This window comes from Phodopus roborovskii, unplaced genomic scaffold, assembly GCF_943737965.1.
Source record: "Phodopus roborovskii unplaced genomic scaffold, PHOROB, whole genome shotgun sequence".
NCBI classification, from domain to species: domain Eukaryota; kingdom Metazoa; phylum Chordata; class Mammalia; order Rodentia; family Cricetidae; genus Phodopus; species Phodopus roborovskii.
In genome coordinates this window covers 6,800,937-6,823,187 of record NW_026126611.1, presented here as the reverse complement: position 1 = coordinate 6,823,187, position 22,251 = coordinate 6,800,937, and the positions used below count along the sequence as shown (strand labels likewise).

The following is a 22,251-nucleotide window of genomic DNA, read 5'->3' as shown; positions in this document are numbered from 1 at the left end:
CGGAGGGAGGCAGAGGAGGCAGAGGAGACACAGGGGCTGTGCTCTGCCTGCACTCTGCTAGCCTGCCCTGCCCTTTCTGGAATCCCAGATGTGCTCTTTCTGCCTGTGTCCCGCCTCCAGCCCCCGATTCCAGACCCCAACAACATGCGGGACTTTGTCAGCTACCCCTCCGCTGGTAATGAGCGGCTGCACTGCACCATGAAGCGCACAGAGGATGACCCAGAGGTCGGGGGCCCCTGCTACACACTCTACCTGGAGTACCTGGGAGGACTCGTGCCCATCCTCAAGGGGAGGCGCATCAGCAAGCTGCGGCCAGAGTTTGTCATCATGGACCCTCGGACTGACAACAAGTCAGGTGGGCCCCTTGCTGTAGGCTTGCGACCTTTGTGTGGCAATGAGAATTCCTGTTTCTGAGACATGCCCTTGTGCTGGCTAGTGTGGAATATTCTGGAAGTTACTCCATTTCCTGGTTCCCACGTAAGTGAGCAGTTGGGAGGTTTTCACATCATTCAATGGGTATCTGGAAACTTCCACTCCCATTCAAGGAAAGCTGCTCCTATAGGCCTTCTGGCGCTGGGTACAGACACTCTCGCAATCACAGTCACAGCCACAGTCAGCCACAGTCAGTCACAGGCACAGCCACAGTCCACAGCCACAGTCCACAGCCATAGCCACAGCCACAGTCACTGTCACAGCCACAGCCACAGCCACAGTCCACAGTCACAGTCACAGTCACAGCCATAGCCACAGCCACAGCCACAGTCACAGCCACAGCCACAGCCACAGCCACAGCCACAGTCCACAGCCACAGCCATAGCCACAGCCACAGCCACAGCCACAGTCACAGTCACAGCCACAGTCACAGTCCACAGTCACAGCCACAGTCACAGTCACAGTCACAGTCACAGCCATAGCCACAGCCATAGCCACAGCCATAGTCACAGCCACAGCCACAGCCACAGTCACAGTCACAGTCCACAGTCACAGTCACAGCCACAGCCACAGTCCACAGCCACAGTCCACAGTCACAGCCACAGCCACAGTCACAGTCCACAGCCACAGTCCACAGTCATAGCCATAGTCATAGCCACAACCACAGCCACAGTCACAATCATAGCCACAGTCACAGTCCACAGCCATAGTCACAGCCACAGCCACAGTCACAGCCACAGCCCACAGCCACAGTCACAGCCACAGTCCACAGCCATAGTCACAGCCACAGTCCACAACCACAGCCACAGTCACAATCATAGCCACAGTCACAGTCCACAGCCACAGCCACAGCTACAGCCACAGTCACAGTCAGCCACAGTCATAGCCACTGTCACAGCCACTGTCACAGCCACAGTCCACAGTCACAGCCACAGTCACAGCCACAGCCACAGTCATAGTCACAGCCACAGCCACAGCCACAGTCCACAGCCACAGTCACAGCCACTGTCACAGCCGCAGCCGCTGTCACCGGGTGCCTTCTGTAGCAGTGCTGTGAAACCCCGCCTTCTCTGTTTTCCAAGCCTCAGTGCTCAGCACTGTGCTTTCGCCTCTGTTATCCGTTTGCAGTTAGTGTCTTACCACCGTTAGTCCACATGAATGGACACTGCTGTGGTAGCAGTCCCCTCTTGGACAACAGTGCTTAGACATGATGAAGGTGCCTGTCTACAGGACCCTAGACTGACGGCCCCCAGGAAGGGCCTGTGGGGTTTTCTACCAGCCAGATGTGCGTGCACCTGCGAGCACCTGAGGCTTATAAATCCTGCCACCTCCCTGTGAACGCTGCCACAGAGCACAGCCCTGACTCGGCGTCCATCGCCTGTCATAGTGTCCTGATCACTCTCAGGACCCTGCTTGCCCCGGAAGGAGGGAACTGGTCATCTTTGTGTTCCAAAGTGCCAGGCCTTGAGCCAACATGGTTTAGACTGGATTTGTTTCATTAGTTAATATTCTCCACTTGCTAGTGTCAGTTTATTATTCTGCCTGTTGAACTAGCCTTTGTCTCTCATGGTGTCCCTGAAGCTATCATAGCATGTGGGACTAAGGTCTCCCTAGTTCTTAAAGCAGAGGCCTTATTCACCCGAGGCCTCCCTTGGCAGTGCCACAGGCATTAATTATCACAACATCATCCGTGGCAGTATTCTCTCCCAGTGTTCCCATATAAAATAAAGAGCAAAAACAAACCAACAGCCAGTTGTCACATGCTGAATGTTCATCATTTTTCCTGACGTGTGACTTACATGATCAACGATTGCCAAGGGTAGAAGGAAGGAGAATTGCGGGCGTGCAGTCAGCAAGCCGGGGAAGGAAAATGGAAAGCTGCACAGAACGGCTTTGGGGGGGTAGGGCACTGGTGGCCGGGGTGCGGGGCCAGGCACCTGGGAGCCTGCATCCTTATCACTGTGCATCTCTCTCCCAGGGACCTTCATGGGTACCGCTCTAAAAACATAGGCTGAGGCTGAGCATTAAGGTCTCCTGGGTGTCCCTGATGTATCTGCATTCCCCTGCGGAAGCGGCTGCAGCCTCCCAAGGCCAGACTGACTGACACCCTGACTTACCCACCTGGCTGCTACCTAACCTCCTCTAACGCTCATGCTGCCGGCTCACTCCAAGTACAGACTGCTCAGTTGCTAACACTTTGAGAAATAATTAAAAGTTATAAAGTGACTACACAAACACCAAGTCGGTGCCCACTCTTTGTGGTACTCGAGCCCCTGGGAACGCTGCTGGAGCACAGGACAATACAATTAAGCACTTGAAACGTTCAACAAATTCAAACACCTCATGACAGAAATAGAAGCTGTGTCACAAGGCACAGTGTGACTAATTGGCAAGAAATGGTACAAACGAAATAGCTCAGAGGACGCAGGTGGTTCGCAGCTTTGAAAAGCCAGGACTGTCTTGTCATGAGAAGCTAGTTAGCCTTGCTAGACTCCACGAGATTGTTTCTCAAGTTCTCAACAATTAGAATTACCATTGTGAGGCTGGAAATTTAGCTTCGTCTATACCAGAACACCAAGTCCTGATTTCGGTGTCCCCATAAACCAGACATGGTGTGACATGCATATAGTCCTCACATTTCAGAATGAAAATTAGGATCTGAAGAGCAGAGTCATCGTCATCTGCATAAGTTCAAAACCATCCTGTCTCGTGTGTGTGTGTGTGTGTGTGTGTGTGTGTGTGTGTGTGCGCACGCGCGCTATACTCTATAATTTTTTAGTGAAAATCCAGAAATTTGGGTAGGCTAGGAAGATAGCTCAGTCAATAAAACGCACGCACAGAGCCAGGCTTGAATACTGGTAATAGGGAAGCAGAGACAGGCCAATAGCTGGCCAGTCTTACCCATTTGGTGAGTTTCAGGCTTCCACACACCCATGTTCACATACACTTGTGTGTACACTATCTACAAATTTTCAAAAAAGAGATCTTTGGGGGAAAGACATTCTGGGGATAAAACCCATGGCCTTGCATATGCTAAGCTTGTGGTCTACTGCTGAGACAGAGAATTTTAAAGAGATAATTAAGGTTAAGTAAGTTAATAGGCCAGAGGATTGCGCCCTCATAAGAAGCGAGCTAGAGGACCGGCAAATAGTTCACCAATCACAGATGCCTGCCTCCCAGCCTGACAACCTGAGTTAGACCCCTTGGACCATGACATACATCACATACCTGCGTACATACACATAAAACAAATGTCATTTTTAAAATTAAAAAGGAGGGGGATAGAGCAGTCTTTGTATACTCCCCCACTGTAGAAAGGGGCTCTACACACTAAAGATTCTAGCTACCATCTACAAGCCTGAAAAACTCACCTCAGAAACCAGCCCTGGAGCTCCTAAGCCTCCATAATGGTCTGAACCTGTTTTTGGTAGAAAGACCATGGTCAGTACAGATTTTGGAACTGAGATGTGTGTATCTGCTACTGTAAAAAAAAAAAAAAAAAAAAAAAAAAAAAAAAAAAAATTCACACAGAAATTGGGATATTCAAATCCTGTATAAAAAGCAAGCAGGAGAGAAAGCAGCAAGGAGCTGGACTGGAGTGTGCCTCATGCTGCGGGAAGGGGGGTCGCTGGTGGGAGGAATAAAGCGGGTTAGTTTACTGAGGATAGCTCTCAGATTGTTGAAGAAGTAACCTGCTTCCTCCTGAATACTGCCAGTAAAGGACTAAAGGAATGAGATAAATTCAAAAAGGCATTGTTAATCCTTTTGAATCAAGAATTTAAAGATTAAAAAAATCCCACCCTCTCTATATTGCTAGAAATAAGAAGACAATTCTGAAGAGAAAGTTAAAGCCATGCATGTCTGGGCTGTCATTTGCTAAGAATTAAAAGGTTATAAAAGCAGAGAGACACTGCCAGTCTGAACTGAAGGGACTTGGAAGAATGGAATGGGGATTGAGCAGTCAAGACAGTTATTAGAGGTATTGGCTGGTTGTTTGCAGTCTTCAAGAGGCAAGAAATGCTCTCAGATGTGATTGAGAGGTCAGTAGGTATGCCTCCTTGATTTCATCAGACTAGATTGCCTCTACCTGGACCTTAGAGATGGTTGCCTGGCAGAGCCTTGGTGTTGGCATCCCCCCCCCCAGCAGCTGGACCCCCAGTGGGTCTTAGTAAAGAATATCAAACTAAAGAGGTTTATTCTCAATGCCTAAGATCTAACATAAAACCCCAGCCCTGGGCATGGCCACCTTCCTTCAAGTAGTTGGTCTGGGATGGGGTTCCAAGAGACCCTCTTAACTGTTGTTCTTGGTTGCCTGACAGAACTTAAGGGTAAGACCCCGTTGCTGAAGGAACTAAACAGTCAGGCTGGCACTGGCCTAGAAGCATCTTCCCTGATGGCTAATTTATGTGACCATAAATCCTGCCATCAAGAGTAACAGCTGGCCCTGTAAGATGTGCCCAACAGATGGCACTGATGTCTTGGAGATGACCAGTAGGTGCCTGGTTGAACTTGAGGCTTGCTCAGTAGAAGAAACACAGGTCTGTTATTGTAAGTCTCAAACAGAGTCCTGGGGCTGTCAATCTGATGGGCCTTAGAGGAGAACCAACTGCTGCCATTTTGTTGAACTGATAAGTATTCAGCTGCCTTCTGAACGTTCATCCCTAGACTCACAGAGTAGTACGCCCTCGCTCCTCATCAGAGTTTATTTTCTCAGTGATGGAGACTAACAGAGCAGCAACTAGTCAACACGTAAAGACTAAGTGCCTGTGGGTAGTATCTCCAGTATGTCTGCTGCTGGGATAAAGGCCCTGAGCAAAGGCAATTTGGTGAGTCTGGTGGCTTGAATGGCAATGGCCCCCTTAGGCCTGTGTGTTAGAATGCTTGGCCCCAGTCAGGGGAACTGTTAGTGAAGAGTTAGGAGGTGTGGCCTGTTGAAGGAGGTGTGTCATTGGGGACTTTGTCTCTCTCTCCCTCTGTCTCCCTCTTCCCCTACCTTTCCCTCCCCTCACTGATTGAGTAAAGATGGAGGGTTCTCAGCTACTGCCCCAGTGTCCTGTCTGCCTGCCCCCATGACGATGATGGACTAACCCTCTGAAAGCCTCCAGTTAAACCCTCCCCTTTATGAGTTGCCTCGGTCATGGTGTGTCCTCACAGCGATAAAGTGGTTACTAAGACAGGGAGGCGGGTGTTTAGTTCAGCTTCCACGTCCCACTCACAGTCCATCTGAAGGGGAATCAGGGAAGAAACCTAGAAGGACCTGAAGCACAGGCTAAGAGGACAGCTGTTGACTGGCTTGCTTCTCATGTGTGTCCAGCCAGCCTTCTCACCAGCTCAGGGTGCCCTGCCCAGGGACGGCACCTGGCATCTCTATCACTCATGAACCATAAAAATGCGCCACAGACCAACCCCGTTTGTGTCAAGTTCACAGAGACCAGCCAGCATAAGTACCCGTCCCTTTATACATCTACAAAACATTGTGGAAGAGGGGACTGAACAGCCTAGGAGCACAGGACCATTATCCTCTGCACGTGTCAGAAACTGTGTAAATGATGGCCTGTCATTGCCAGAGCAGTACCATACCAGTCAACATTCCAGTATGGGTAGGAAAGGGTTCCAGAGGCTCCATCCGCACTTAGTGAAGGCGCTAACGGCAGTCAGCCGCTTCTACAGGACACAACATGCCTGTCTTCTTTTTTTTTTTTTTAATTTTTTTAATAGATGTACTTATTTTACGTGTATGAACACTTTTCCTGCATGTACGCATGTGCACCTTATGGGTGCCTAGTGCCCATAGAGGTCAGAGGAGGCTTTGGATCCACTGGAACCAAAGCTATGGATAATTGCGAACTACAACGTGGATGCTGGGAAATAAAACCTAAGTCCTCAGCAGGAGCAACAAGTGCCCTTAGCCACTGAGCCTGCTCTCTAGCCCCTGCATCAGGGTTTTCGGTGGGCTACCTGGTAGGTTGCCTATGCTCAAGAGTCAACTCTACACCCACATGTATGTATATGGACAGCGCTAACTGCACTTCTATATACAGCCGCATATAGAAGAGGACGCGACTTTGAGATTAGAGGCAGAAGTTGGAGGGAGTGAAGGATTTATGTGATCACAAGGTGTCGTCACGTGAAACTCCGATGAGAAAGGAGAGCTGCAGTCCACAGATGAAGGCTGAAGAGATAACATACCGAGGCGCTGTCGCACCTCACTGAGAAATCCTGAGTTCTAATGGCAAAGAGACTCACCGTCTGGCTCTGATAAAAATAGTACCGTGTAAAATGGATTGATCAGTTTTTAAAGCTTGTTTTTATTTTACATTCTGTAGAATCATGGTTTTTATTGTGTTCTTTCCCACACATACACCATTATATTATTCTCCCCCCCCCCCAGTCTTAAATGTACTTACCATTTCATTATTTCTAATACAGCAGGCGAGTAAGCACTGATGCCCCTCTGCTGTACTGCTGTGGGTATTACTGATGAAGAGGACTGCCTTCTTCCTTCACTTGCACAGCCTTTCCTCAGAGCGCCCACGTAGAGACCTCTCTTACTCTAAAGCCACCAGTCCCAATCCTGTGTGGTTTGGACCCCATCAAGACCTTACTTATCTCTTAAAAAAAAATAATCTTACCTCCAAATAAAGATGCATGGTTTAGAACTTTGAGGGACACAGTTCAGCCTCATGGCATTCTGCACATGGAATCTCCAAAATGTGTATCTCGTCCCATGTGGAGCACAGCTGTCCCATCATGCCAGGCCAGTGGAAAGTCTTCATTTCTGCACCATCCCTGAAGTCCAGAGCCTCATCTAAATGCCAGCTAACTCACTGTGGATGAGACTGTGAAACCAGACAAATGGTGTTTGGCACTTTACTGCCTGGGCTGTCACCCGAGACACCTAATTCAGGTTGCATATTTGAGTTGTCTTTTGGTTCCTCAAAGACCAGCTCTGTTTCACATTTCTCCATACCGTGGATGTTTGTGTCACAATTAATGGCATAGAATTTCTGGGGGTATGAGGTTTAACCTTGCATTTCTTCCTATTGGGCTAAGACACTACAAGGGATTTCTAGTTGTGATGTCAGACCTCAAGGAGGCAGTGCCTTTTCAAGCGTGGCTACAGCCGTATACAGGGTGACTCAGGGCATATGCAACAAAAGCAGCTTCCCTTTTGCCCACCTCACACATCCTTATTTATCTTTTCTGTAAGTCCACCAAATCCCATAGCAGGCGTAGCAGACAGCTTTCCTTCCTTGTAGCTTACCTACCAGCTGGGGAGGCACAGTTGAAAAGTAGTTATGAGCAAAAGAGAAAGAAAAGTAGGGACAGAAACTCTTGACAGTGATGTGTGATTGATTTCCCTAAGAGTAGTTCACACACTTGGAGATATTCCCTGAGCCTGCCTCTGGTTTGAGTCATGACTAAGCTCGCTTTGGCCTAGTGACTAGTTTATTAAATCATGGAAAGCACTGTTCATTGTAAATGGACTAAACCTTTTTATGTGGTCAAACTCTGACACAGCTCTATGGCTTGCTACATATAAAGTATGTGCCTCTGCTTTGGTAAATAGCTTTAAAATGGGGTGACAAGGGACATAGGTTGGGTACCAGCCTCTTTTGTAGTAGCAGACAAAGCTCTTTGTGTTACAAGGAGGCGCCTGTCCACCTGTTCCTGCCATCTACTAGGAAACTCAGTGACAAGCTTGAATTAACAAACTCATCCTTTGAAATATTAACACCCCAGCTTTAAATGCTGGGATCGCGCCATTCTCTCTGAATTAATTTGAATGTTGCAGTTTGATTACTTGAGAGCATGAACTTTTGTCAGCACAACAATTTGGAAGAATGGGGCACTAACATTAAGGAAGGTACGAGGCAGGACTGTGGGGTTGGGCGGCGGAACGAAGGGGTACAGGAGTGTGGGGTTGTGGAATCAGCAAGGGACTTGTGGTCAGGTGTCTCCTTGCAGGTCTGTGCTTTGTCCTTACCCTCTGTTCTGTGCCTCTGAGATTCCGTCTGCTGACCAGCTAGCTACCAGGACTCGCTTCCATAGGAAGTTACCCATAGAGTCACCCGAAACTACCACTATAAGTCCTCTCTGCCTCCCTTTCTCTAACAGGGTCAGCTGTACTAGGTGGAGTTGTCACCCCCCACCCCCCACCCCCCTCCAGGCAGCCGGTGGCAATTCCAGAATTATTGTTCTAGAAAGATCTGCCCAGAGACCTTGACGTGGACCCAACTCGGCAAGATGGTAGTTACTACAGGCCTGGATTGGTCGGGCCTTCGCAGGTCAGAAGCAGATTCCAGTAGGTCTGCGCACTAGCCCTCCATCTAGTTTTCTAGTCTAGAAGGTAGGTAGTCGCCTGAGTGTCCTGAGGATAGCTAGTCAAATATTTATTCTCAGCTTTTGGCATAACGAACAGCTGTAGGAGTTGCCTGCTTCTGCTTAGAAAGAGCATAAAAACCTCTGACCTAATAAGAAGCCACGAATGTCAGCCTGCCCTGCATAGCAGTAACAGTTGCTTATGCCTGATGATTGGTGTCTTACAGATGAGATCTATGGGAACAGCTTGATTTCTACTGTGATTGACAGCTGCAACTGCTCAGACTCCAGTGACATTGAGCTGAGTGATGACTGGGCTGCCAAGAAGTCTCCCAAAATTTCCAGAGCTAGCAAATCGCCCAAACTTCCAAGGTAACAGTGGGCTCCCCTTTGTTGTGCCTTGGGTGTGACGTGCCACTGTTCTAAAAGCCTTTGAAGCTGACTCCAATGAGAACTCTGAACAACCTTAGGTCTAGATTGCTGTTCAAGTCTGGAACTTGTTCTGCCCGGATTAACCTCGAGAGGAGGAAGGAAAGGACGGTCACACTTGAACAGCAGCAGCAAGATCAATCTCCCTTTGTTTTCGCGTCACTGTCCATGCTGGAAGATTGGATCTGGAACAATTCCAGTTTCCCTTTCCTTCCTGCCTGCCTGTCTCTCTCTCAGGACAGAAAGGAGGCCTCCAGACTTTAGTCGGGTCTGCAGTGAGGGCGGGTTACCGAGCGTAACCATTGCTTCCCAGATTGATTGTTTCCGCTTCCACTTTAATTGAAGCGAGTGCCATGCTCTGTGCCTGTAACCCTGTCTGAAGGCAGAAGGGCTGGTGGCATCGTCACCACCACTGTGTTCCTCTTCCCCTGTTGTCATGGCTGTGTCACTAGTCAGACAAGACTTACCTATGGGCAGTAACGGACAGACTCGTGCAAAGTCTGGTGTGATATGCGCACCACCTCACACATGCTCAGATGCTCATCTTTCAAGCCGCTGGATCCCTGGGTAGTTGACTCACCAGCGTGTCCCCACTAGTTGGGGATAAAGGACGTGCCCATCACCCTGGAAGGTCTTTCATGCTGCTTGCGTCCAGTATGACTTTGTTGCTGTAGATTAATTTTTTTTTTAGTGTCGAATTTCATATGAATATGGGTGCTGTTTGTTTAGCTCCTTCCCCCCACCCCTAACACAGTATCATGGATATCAGTAGTTTGCCTTTTTATTTTACATCACTTTGTGGGATTTTTCCATTGTAACAAATGTGCCACTGAAGGCTTATACACTTTACCAATCGATGGATATTTGATATTCCCTAGTTTGGGACTGTGATGAATAAATCCATTATACACATTTTTGTGCAAATCTTTTGGGAGATATCACACTCATTTTAATTGCATATATTCTTAAGAAAGGAATTACAGGGTCATGAGTTAAGTACATTTTAGACTTTAGCGGAAGCTCTCAAGTGGCATTACACGGTGACTGTATGAAATTGAGTTTCTACGGTAGTGTATGCGAGTCCCAGCAGTTTCCATTCTCATCTCATTCCCGCTCTGTCGCCACTCTAGGAAAGTTTTACCCATCTGGTGGGTGTGTAGTGATGTCTGCCGTCTCCGGGGGGTGATGGCGCTGCATTGAACATTTGTCCTGTGTGTATCCGCTGCCTGTAGTGAAGTGTCTGATTGTTCCTTCAATTTGTGTTGGGTTGTTTACTGGGATGTAACAGAGAGCGCTCTGTGTCAGACACACGTTTTACTAGATAGTCTATTTGCAGTCAGTGCCTCTTGTGTTACATTTAGGAAATAGCTGTCCATCCTAAGACCGTGAGCATCCTTCCTGTAGCTGTAAAATTAGTTTTCACATAAGTCTCAGATCTGCTTTAAAGCCAGACTAGTGCTTGAATATGACATGAAGAGTGAACAGTTATTTTTACTATCCAGCTTCTCCAGTAATGTGATTCATTGGGTTTTTTTTAATCTAAAGTTTGCTTAAACTGCATATAAAATTATGAATTTGTAGTCTTCTGTAGTGTTGGCTTTTTTCCACTACCTAAGCAGAGAGATCATTTTCCACACATTTTGTCTATACACATCCTTTGAAGGTTCTGCCACTCCTTCTACACAGCAGCTAGTCTTAGCACACAAGTCAGTCCCCCATCTTCCCATCTCTCTGGAGCCTGAAGTTTCTTACCCAGTTTGACAACAAGACAGTGCAGTCTGTTGCTTTGTGCATTTTTCTCACAGGACATTATAGACTCCACAGTAGTTGCTTTCATAGCACCAACTTTTGGGAAGACTGATGTTAAACCCTTGTGTCTTTACACTGTAAACGAAGGAATAGAGATAAGAACATGGAATCAGAAAAAGCAGAAAAGCTTTGGCTTCAGTTATTTGATTTAAATATTATTGTGGTGATTTACTGTTTATGATTTAATAAAGCCAGTGGTGATCAAAATGCAAAACCAGCCACAGCCATAGAGCCAGGCAGTGGTGACACACACCTTTAATCCCAGGACTCAGGAGACAGAGGCAGATGAATCTCTGTGAGTTCAAGGTCACCCTGGTTTACATTGGAGTGAATCCGTCTAAAAGAGAAACAGCTCTCTCAAGGGAGATCTCAGCACTTGGGATCCCACGCCTTTAATCCCAGCGCTAGAGAGGTAAATAAGACAGGAGCAGAGCATTCAGTATTTAGTCTCCAGCCACACTGAGGATAGGACAGCCCTTTCAGCCGGAGGTAGAGGTGAGAGCTAGTGGTCAGCTGCTTTGCTCCGCTGATCTTCATCTTGAACCCCAATATCAGTCTCTGGGTCTTTTATTATTTGTGTTGTGTATTATAGGTGGCAGTCTTAAATATCTGCTAAAATCCAAACTGACTGAAGGAATTTTGTAAATCACAGTGGCCTTAAAACGAGAAACAGTCTTCCTCTTGCCATTTTCTCAGGGCTGACCCTGCAAACCTGTGGCAGAAGGCATGTGGACGTTCTAAACATACTGTAAGTCAGTGGGTAGTGAGTGTTCATTCTCTCGATGAATCACTAAAACTGTGTATGTTACTTCGTATGTAGTTGGCAAGAGCGCTTTGTGAAATTAGGGCCTTGAGCATTGAGAGCCAGCATCTACAGCTGAGGATCAGAGAAAGGAGCTGCGGATGCAGATGCATCCCTCTGTGCCCGTCTCACCCGTCTGGCCTCGTCTCCACAGGATCAGCATTGAGGCCCGAAAGTCACCCAAGCTGCCCCGGGCTGCTCAAGAGATTTCTCGATCTCCCCGACTGCCCATGCGCAAGCCCTCCATGGGCTCGCCCAGCCTGACTCGGAGAGAGTTTCCCTTTGAGGACATCACTCAGGTAGACATGCATGGCTAACGGTGGGTGGCGCTTCCATGCTGTCTCGTGCCATCAGGCGGCCTGGACGCGCCGCTGTCCTTCCCAGTGCTCCTGTCTCGCTTATTGCTGCACCTACACCCATACCGTGTGGCTGTGTTCCTGTCTGTGGCTGGAATCTCGCCCAGCAAGCTCTAAAATGTGCCCCTTCTTCGCTTCTGTCTCCCGGTCCTGCAGTGACACCTCAGTTCTAGGAAGGGAACGCTGGCTACAGCCCCCAGTAGCCTTGCCCGTGTGCCTGTGCCTGGATGATGCCCAAGTCTCCGTCTCCGTCTCCTCATTTTTGCCCCCACTTCCAGCCCTAACTCAGTTTGTAGCTCCTCTGTGAAGGCCTCTGCCCTGGCCCAGCCCACACACGTCTTATTATGAAACACATCTTATTATCCACCATTGGGGTCATTGTACTTTACCGATACCCACATTGAGCATAGAGGTAAAACAACAGGAGAATTGGGAGGTTTAAAGGTGCCCACTGGGGCCAGTGGCTAAGAGCACTGACTGCTCTTCTACAGGACCTGGGTTCAACTCCCAGGACCCACACGGCAGCTCACATAAAAATAATAAAGTATTTAAAAAAAGACGTATTGGTTTCAACTCAGCTGACATCTGCAGAATCTGTCAGTGGCAAAAGGAGAAATGAACAAAATGGTGTTCCAGTCACTTTGGTGCTCTTTTTACCTTTACAATTTTATTTAAGATAGTTTTTGTTACTTCACATTATGTTGTTATTACTTGGTTATTTTATTAGTTAATTTTTTTTTGTTTGCTGGTTTTAGATATAGCTAGTAGCCCGGACTTGCCTGGAACTCAGGGCCCTCCTACCTCAGCTTTCCAGCTGCTGAGATTACAGCCCTCCACACCACCCTGTTTTATTTTCTTAGTTTCGAAATGAGGCTGTGCTATTTTGTCCAGGCCGGCCTCAAATCCCACCTCATCCTCCTCACTAGTTGGAACTACATCACTACTCTGAACTCTGATGAGCCCAGGGTGGCCTCAGACTTGCCATTTGGGCAAGGATGGTCTTGAACTTCTGATTCTCCCAACTTAACCTCCAAAGTGCTGGCATTACAGGATTGTGTTACCAGGCCAAGTTTATACAGTGTTGGAGATCAACTGATGGCTTCATGCATGCAGGGTGGTCATTGTGCAGACTGACCCGCATCCCCAGCCCTTTAGTAACGTTTTACAAGACATTTATATATGTATGTATATGCGCTTGTGTGTGTTTATGTGCCCACTGGGGCCAGGTTCCCTGAAAGTGGAGTTAGAGGTGGTTGTGGGTGCTGCAGATGGGACCCCAGTCCTCTGCAAGGCAGGACATGCTCTTAACCGCTGAGCGGTCTCTCCCGCTGCTAATGACCCTTTCACACTGGGACAGAGCGAGCTGTCGTGGATCGGTGTACCACCAGTGGGACATGGGAGCCCACTGTGCAATAATTGACGTCTCGCCTTTAAAGTGCCACAAGTCGGAGATGTCATGTTTCTGACGGCGTCTGCCTACAGCGCTGTTTGTGTTAGCACTCGGTGAAGACAGACTGAGACTCTTTCTTTTCTTCCCTCTTCCCCCCACAGCACAACTACCTTGCTCAGGTCACATCCAATATCTGGGGAACCAAATTTAAGATTGTGGGCTTGGCTGCGTTCCTGCCAACCAACCTCGGTGCAGGTAAAGACTCACTCCGTTTCATTTTCTTATCGTCCCATTTGGAAATCAGAATAAAAGTTACAGTTTCAACCTGTGACAGCTTAAACTAGAAAATGAGCTCTTAAGACAGTATTGGATCGCTGTGTCTGTCACCTTGACTCCAGCCACTATGATGTCAGAAAGACAGACCTGTACTTACTGGGTTTTGTCCCTGGCACTTTCTTCCTCCCCCCCCCCCCGCCCATCACCCCAAGAAACTCTGTGTTAGGAAACTAATAAACGTAGCCAAAATCTCTAGGAGAACGCTGGAGAATTTCTAGACATTTAACCATTGTGAGCAGAGTCAGCATACAGTGTTGAGTTCTTGAATCACAGGGAACTTGTAAGAGAAGAAAATAGGGCATTAAAGACCAAGGAGTTAGCTGGCTGTTAAGAATGTGGTTCTTAGCAGTATGTGTTTATCAGTCTTGTTTTTCTCATTTGATAAAGATCCTGCCCATGACAGTTTTGAGACAGACACAGAAGAAATCTTATGCAGGGGGAGGAGAGGCTGCGCCAGAGCTCAGGCTTCGGTCTTCATCAGCACCCTATCCAAGTGACCAGTAGTAGCCCATGCCCTTACCTCAGGGGCTTCGGATGCACAGCTCTGCCTGTCGTGTCCCCCCACCTCCTCAACCCACCCCTATCACCCCATCTTATCTCCCTGGGCTGCCTCCTTGCCTGTATGTCTCTGTCGGTGAGGACAGGTAGTCCTGGTCCTTCCTCCAGTGTCTGCTCAACTTTTGTATTCCAGAAAGTATACTATTCGTGTTACCTTGTTAGTCATTTCAAATACAGTATGTGATGCGCTAATGGGCTCAGAAAGTTAATGTTCCCCTTGTTTCCTTCAGCCAGAATAGTCTCAGCCCGTGAAGAGAGAAAGAGATTCCGAGAGGAGGGAGGGGCAGCCAGAGGGTCATTACATTACCAGCCTCTCTGGCTCTTCATGGCGCCTCCTCCATCACCCTCCTCTTCTGAGGGGACTCACTAACTTAGCCCTCCCTCTCTCTTGTTGAACTTGCGTCCTCTCCTGATCCAGGGTGCGAAGCCACACTGCCAGGGTCATGTCCCACATGAACTTGATCCCAGACTCTCATTGCTGTGTCTGGCGTGGCCACGTTTATTGTCACCTCTAGCCTTTATTAAGTCCTGTGAGAGCTATATAAAAGCTACATTAAAAGGGGACATACAGTAAAACACTAGTGATAGTAATAACAAGAATAAAACTTCCCATCATTACTGCAGTCTACTTAGTTTTTCTTCCCTGGAGGCAAGTTATGTTTGTAATCATTCCTCAGTTAAAAAAAAAAAAAAATGTTCCTTATTGATCCTATAAAGAATAGCTCTTTTGCCTAACTCAGAACAAAATAGAACTTTTCCACCAAAATTCTATTCTATGTTGTGGACAAGACTAATGAGATTGCGAAAAAAAATTTCTCTAACTTTCAGGTAGGAAAAGGCATTTCCTGAGTGTCAGCCTCAAACAGAGAGCTCAGCAAAAGCTGCTGCTTCTAGAGCAACGCTGGTTTGTCAGGCGGAGCTAGTTGAGGGACAGTGGTAGAGAGGCTGTGGCTTCTCTTACTGAAAAATGCAGAATACAAGTACGTCTGTGTACAGTCTCATAGGAAGGAGTTTTTAACATAAAAGATGGTTCAGTGGGTGAAGGCACTTGTGCAAACTCTGGGCAGCCCAAGTTTGAGCCCTTAATTCCATGAGATGGTGGCACAGAACTAACCTCCACACGTGTGGCACACATATATTGTATGTACAGACAAACACACACGTATACAGTTAAATTAATAATACTTCAATGTAAAAGAGAGTTGACAAAAGCCTAACGTTTTTTAACCTGCTTATGGAACTTAGATTCATAATTTTTTAATTAATTATACCCTTTCTGTTTCGTTTGCAACTTAGGCTTTCTCCTAACTGTCAGTGTTAATCAAGTTAAATCTTCAGATATAAATTTACTCCAGAAGTACCTGTAAATCCTGTTGGAGATCACTTAAGGTGAAAATCAGTAAGCTAAGACTGCCCTGAACAGCAGCAGCAATTTGCACATCTGTGGTATCCTGGTCCCAGAGATGTCAAATAGCTCCTGAGCTTGGCATTCTTGGCAAAGGATTTAAGTCCAAGTTATGTTTTTGGCATCTACAATTTGTGGTTCTGTGGACAGATGAAGAATTTGCTGATCTCACGTCGCTCTGTATACATACATCAGTGGATGCTAAGCACTCCGCTCAAGCTCCTGGTCCAGCCTGGGCAGATGTGCCTGCCAACAGAGGGCTCCACGGGCCTCCCTTTCTCTCCATCACACTGCTAACTCTGGCTCTCTGCTGGCATTAACCCCACCTCCATTAACTGTGCTCCATTCTCCCACCAGTCATCTATAAGACCAGCCTGCTGCATCTCCAGCCGCGGCAGATGACCATTTATCTCCCGGAAGTTAGGAAGATTTCCATGGACTATATTAATCTACCTGTCTTCAACCCAAATGTTTTCAGCGAAGATGAAGATGACTTACCAGGTTTGACACGTGCATGGACTTGTCTGTCACAGTACCTCTCTTTGTGTATCATGCAAGGGGGATAGAGTTTGGTAAGTCGTTGAGTCCAGTTGCTGGTGTGGTTTGAAAAGGCCCACCTCACTCAGTAAGCTTAGGAGGCGTGGTATGCCTGGGAGGAAAAGCTCAGTGTGTGTTTTCCGGCAGGAGGGAAGCTACCAGAGCATGGACACAGCACTCCTCACTTCATCTGCTGTCACTCTTCTTCGATTTCTGTTGCTCATATAAACGCCATGACCAAAAGCAGCCTGGGAAGGAAAGGGTTTATTTCACCTCACAGCTATAGTCTTCGAAGAAGGGAAGTCAGGCAGGAACCTGGAGACGGGAAGCTCTGTCTCAGTGGTCTCCTGGTCTCCAGCCTTCTGATCCCTGCTTAGAGAGCATCTTTCTAGAGGCCTGTAGAGCTCACCGGGCCCAGCAACTCAAGCCTGCCCTGTTTCCAGGACTCAGAGCCTTTGCATTTGAACGCCCCTTCTGCCATGAAAAACAAGCCTCCTCATAGAGGCCTGACGAGTTAGAGATGCTATTTAGCACACCATTTTTAAATTTTACTTTACAGACCGTGGGCTTTTAGATTTGTTTACTGTAGTGGGGGACTCTTAAAGGTTCTGCTTTGTTTACAGATCAGAATGTCTTCCACTGGCTGCCAGGGAGTTGTATCTAATGATTCTCAGTTTCTCAAGGACACTTGAGAAACATTCCCTTTTTAAAGTACAAGCCCACTTGGAATTTTGTAGAAACGACTCTGCGTCCAGCACCAATACCTACCCTTTGATGCATGAACTTTGGGTACTTAAAGCTCAAAACATGCTCTGCTATTTCAGAGTCTCCAGTTTAGATACAGCTTATAATTTCCCTTTGACAACCTCTGTTCTCCCCAGTGCAGTAAACAGCTTTCTCTGCATTCAGTTGCTGCAGTGGCTACCTTTGCTGTGTATAGTCCTCAGTTGAGAGGATGGGGTACATAATCTCGGTTTACAGACAGTGATTATAACCCCACAGAGACTCTCCGCTGGAGAGCCACATAACCCGGGCCATTGCTCTCTGGAGACCACAAAGAATATTCCAAAGAGGGGTCATCTAAGGAATGACAGGAAGCTTGAGGTGGGGCCCAGATCCATGCAGCCAGAGGATGAGTTAGCTCAGTGGAGGCCCCAGGGAAGAGGCAGTTACAGACCCCAAGGCCAGGCTTAACTTGTAATATCTGAGTGGCTGCATTCTTCTGTTTGGGTGCAAAGTCAGACAACTTACACAATGAGCCTGTTAGATCCTATGCATTAACACAGGGTTCCAGGCTCTGAGCCTGTGACATTGTAGTCTGAGGAGGAGACACAGCCAGTCAATGGAGCAAAGCTAGGCTGGGCTCCACAGTCACTGCTTTCGAAGTGACCACTGGAGAGCAGATGGAGTATTCGCATGCTTTTATTTGGTTGCCTGTACCTTAAATGCTGTTTGAAATGCTGAAAACTGTAAGTAGGAAACAGTCATTCAGTCTTTTCTTTGGTTTTTCTACTTTATTTTACATAGGCATTATGTAAATATAGCCATTAAAGAGTTCTTTAAACATTTATGTATGATGCTATTATTTAGGCACGTGGTACCAAATTCGGAAGGCTCGTTGAGATGTTCTGACACTGCCTCAGCGCTGTTGAGCAGGCAGGCCAGGCTGCAGACTCCCTGGTTGGCTGTGTGTCCTTGCAGAGATGTTAGGGGAGCTTGGGAACAGCCTCATTGTCTCCAGGCAAGAGCATCTCAGTCTTAATAGTTGCGCTTGGTTTGCAAAAGATCAGATACGTCTAAGCATGTTGCTTATTCTGTCCCAATTCCACAGTACTGTTTTGCAGCCAATTCTTTTTTCTGATTTTCTTCCAGTTACCGGAGCATCCGGTGTCCCTGAAAACAACCCACCTTGTACCGTGAACATCCCTATTGCACCAATCCACAGCTCCGCTCAAGCTCTGTCGCCCACACAGAGCATAGGGTTGGTGCAGTCCCTGCTGGCCAATCAAAATGTGCAGCTGGATGTCTTGACCAATCAGACAACAGCTACAGGGGCTGCAGAGCACGCAGGTGAAGCTGCCACCCAGTACCCAGTGTCCAGTCGGTACTCCAGCCCTGGACAGGTGATTTTTGGAGGTGTAGAGATGGGCCGCATCATTCAGAACCCTCCTCAGTTGCCTTTGCCACCACCGCCGCCGCCGCCACCAGCTCCGGGGCCTGTGCAGCTGTCTGTGGTGGACCACGGAGACCGAGACCATGAGCACCTGCAGAGGTCAGCCAAGGCCCTGCGGCCGGTGCCTCAGCTGGCAGCCGAGGGGGATGCAGTGGTTTTCAGTGCCCCCCAGGAGGTCCCGGTGGCAAAGATGAACCCCCCACCCCCCTACCCGGGGACCATCCCCGCTGCCCCCACCACAGCAGCCCCCCCACCCCCGCTGCCCCCACCACAGCCTCCAGTGGATGTGTGTCTGAAGAAGGGTGACTTCTCCCTGTGTGCTCCGACAGCACATTACCAGCCTCCCCTAGGCTACGAGAGGATCACCACCTTTGACAGCAGTGGCAATGTAGAAGAGGTGTGCCGGCCCCGCACTCGGATGCTCTGTTCCCAGAACACCTACACTCTTCCTGGCCCGGGCAGCTCTGCCACCCTGAGGCTCACAGCCACAGAGAAGAAGGTCCTCCAACCCTGCACCAGTGCCACTCTGAACCGCCTGACCGTCCCTCGGTACTCCATCCCCACAGGGGATCCACCTCCATACCCTGAAATTGCTAGTCAGCTGGGCCCGGGGCGGAGTGCTACTCAAAGACTGGACAACGGTCTCATCCATGCCACCCTGCGAAGGAACAACCGTGAGGTTGCACTGAAGGTGGCCCAGCTGGCTGACAGCTCCCGTGCCCCCCTGCAGCCCCTGGCCAAGCCCAAGGGTGGCCCCAGTGGGCCAGTAGCACAGCTCCCAGCAAGGCCTCCACCTGCCCTATATACCTGCAGCCAGTGCAGCGGAGCCGGGTCCAGCTCACAGCCAGGTGCAACCCTGGCCCATGCTGTCAGCGCCTCCCCACTGGCCTCCCAGTCCTCCTACAATCTCCTGAGCCCTCCGGACACTTCCCGTGACCGCACTGACTATGTCAACTCAGCCTTCACGGAGGACGAGGCCCTGTCTCAGCACTGTCAGCCGGAGAAGCCTCTGAGGCATCCCCCACTTCCTGAAGCTGCCGTGACGGTGAAGAGGCCCCCCCCTTACCAGTGGGACCCTGTGCTGGGTGAGGACGTCTGGGTCCCTCAGGAAAGGACAGCACAGCCTGCGGTGCCCAACCCCTTAAAACTGTCCCCTCTGATGCTAGGGCCAGGCCAGCACCTGGATGTAGCTCGAGTGCCCTTTGTGTCTCCCAAATCTCCGTCCAGCCCTACTGCCACCTTCCAGACGGGCTATGGCATGGGGCTGCCATATCCAGGCAGCTATAACAACCCCTCTCTGCCTGGAGTGCAAGCTCCATGCACCCCTAAAGACGCCCTGTCCCCAGCACAGTTTGCACAACAGGAGTCTGCTGTCGTACTTGAGCCAGCATACCCACCCGGTCTCTCCTATTATACCTTGCCCCCCACATACCCAGGAAGCAGCACGTGCTCCAGTTTACAGCTGCCTCCTATCGCCTTGCACCCTTGGAGTTCCTATAGCACCTGCCCACCCATGCAGAGCCCCCAGGGCTCTCTCCCCGCCAAGCCCCACTTAGTGGTGGAGAAGCCTCTTGCGTCCCCACCCCCTGCCGAGCTCCAGAGCCACCTGGGCACAGAGGTGATGGTAGAGACTGCAGACAACTTCCAAGAAGTCCTCTCTCTGACAGAAAGCCCTGTCCCCCAGAGAACAGAAAAATTTGGAAAGAAGAACCGGAAGCGCCTGGATAGCCGAGCAGAGGAGGGAAGTGTCCAGGCCATCACCGAGGGCAAAGTGAAAAAGGATGCTAGGACCTTGAGTGACTTTAACTCTCTCATCTCCAGCCCCCGCCTGGGGAGAGAGAAGAAGAAAGTGAAGAGCCAGAAAGATCAACTGAAATCCAAGAAGCTGAACAAGACAAACGAATTCCAGGACAGCTCAGAGAGTGAGCCCGAGCTGTTCATCAGCGGGGATGAGCTGATGAACCAAAGCCAGGGCAGCAAGAAGGGTTGGAAGAGCAAGAGGAGCCTGCGCACAGCCAGTGAGCTGGAGGAGTTCAAGTGCCGCAAAGCGGGCGAGAAGGAGGACGGGCGGCTGGGCAGCCAGGGCTTCGTGTATGTGATGGCCAACAAACAGCCCCTGTGGAATGAAGCCACACAGGTGTACCAGCTGGACTTTGGAGGGAGGGTGACCCAGGAATCTGCCAAGAACTTCCAGATCGAGCTGGAGGGGCGGCAGGTAAGGAGCGGGCGGGCCAGTGCTGTGGACTGGAGGATCGAGCCTGTGAAAGGCCAGGCAGGGCTCACGTGCAGAGCATCTCCCATCTCTTGGGTGGAGCCAGTCGGTTTGGGTTCTTACTCTCAGGGTCCCTTCTGACGCCTCCTCATGCACTTTAAATCTGCTTTAGAGGGTGCCCGTGACATTAGAAAGACCGCCCCACCCATCCCCTCACCTGCTGTTCATTCAGTTGCTGTTTGGTTTATTGCTGTCTGTATTTTTGCCTTCCTGCCGTGTAACTCTCAGTGTATTGTGCTCCCTGCTTCCCTAGGAGCTGGCACACCTGCTTCCCCAAGGCAGTGCAGTTTGGATAGATAGATATTGTAGTGTCTATAGTACTCCTTCCTCTTCGCTGTTCATTACCAGCTGTGGAGGGATGTTGAGACACAGTTCTGTCTCCTCAAGTCTACAACTACTTTTATCTAACGTAAGCAAAGCCGAGTGATTCTACGAAGAATATTAATTACAGGCCTAAAATGTGTATTTACATTTTACAGAAAGCTTGCCAGCCCTTATTCTAAGTGGAATTGTTCTCATGTGTCTTTCAAAAAAAAAAGGGAGAAAGACCACAAAGAAATAAGAGTGTGTCCTATGCTGTGATGCAGTGATCTCGTGTTCTGAGGCCAAAGTCACAAGCTGAGCAGGACAAGGAGGAGCTTGATGGAAGGGAGGGTGTGCTGTTCTAGAAAGGTGACAGGGAAACCTGCCCTGAGGCAGAGGCCTTGGACACAGTTGGCACGTCTCTGGTCTCTCTCAGAAAGCTGGGGTCTTCTTTCGTCTTCCCTGGGGGACCCACTGTGTCGCACCTGTAACCCTCGTGTGAGCACCTTATCTTCCCTTGCACTATCACCCATGACCCTCGTCCTCTCTCCTACAAACCTGTAGTTAATCTAGGAGCCCCGTCAGATTCAGTTGTATGGCTTTCTAGAACTCCTCTGGACTATGCTCCCTGCTTCCCTCGGGGTTGGCACTGTTTGCTCACTTTCTTTCTCTTCCGTTCATGTGTTTGCTTTCTGCACCGTCTTCTCTAGGTGATGCAGTTTGGACGCATTGATGGTAATGCGTACATCCTAGACTTCCAGTACCCCTTCTCAGCTGTGCAGGCTTTTGCTGTTGCCCTGGCCAATGTGACTCAGCGCCTAAAATGAAGAGACAGATGCAGGAGGAGACATGCCAGGAGCCTTCGGAGGAAGATGTGCTGCTACTACCCAGGAGGACCAGAGACACCGGCGGTAGAGGAAGCCAGCAGGCCAGAAGGGTGCTGGTCTTTAGGCATGGCCAACTGTTGGGTTATCCTTCATTGTCCCTCCTTTCTCCTTTTGATAGAGCGCTATCTGGATGCCAAGAATTTGAGGTATCTTGTGTGCTTGAAGGTAGTGTAGAATGTTTTACTCATTTACTTTTAAGTGACTAGGACAAGGGCCTTTGGAAAGAAAACAGATTGCTTC

The 22,251-nt window shown here is 49.0% G+C and overlaps 1 protein-coding gene across 1 annotated transcript in view; it reads left to right on the top strand.

Moving 5' to 3' along the window:
- Tulp4 (TUB like protein 4) overlaps positions 1–22,046 on the top strand; it is an 81,624-nt gene extending 59,578 nt beyond the window's left edge. Inside the window, exons 8-14 of the mRNA XM_051206109.1 lie at positions 121–355; positions 8,982–9,126; positions 11,949–12,093; positions 13,702–13,795; positions 16,197–16,340; positions 18,249–20,764; positions 21,835–22,046. Coding sequence (XP_051062066.1) covers positions 121–355; positions 8,982–9,126; positions 11,949–12,093; positions 13,702–13,795; positions 16,197–16,340; positions 18,249–20,764; positions 21,835–21,951 — 3,396 coding nt within the window. The 3' untranslated portion in view covers positions 21,952–22,046. The remainder of the gene's footprint in view (positions 1–120; positions 356–8,981; positions 9,127–11,948; positions 12,094–13,701; positions 13,796–16,196; positions 16,341–18,248; positions 20,765–21,834) is intronic.
- Positions 22,047–22,251: the final 205 nt, after the last annotated feature.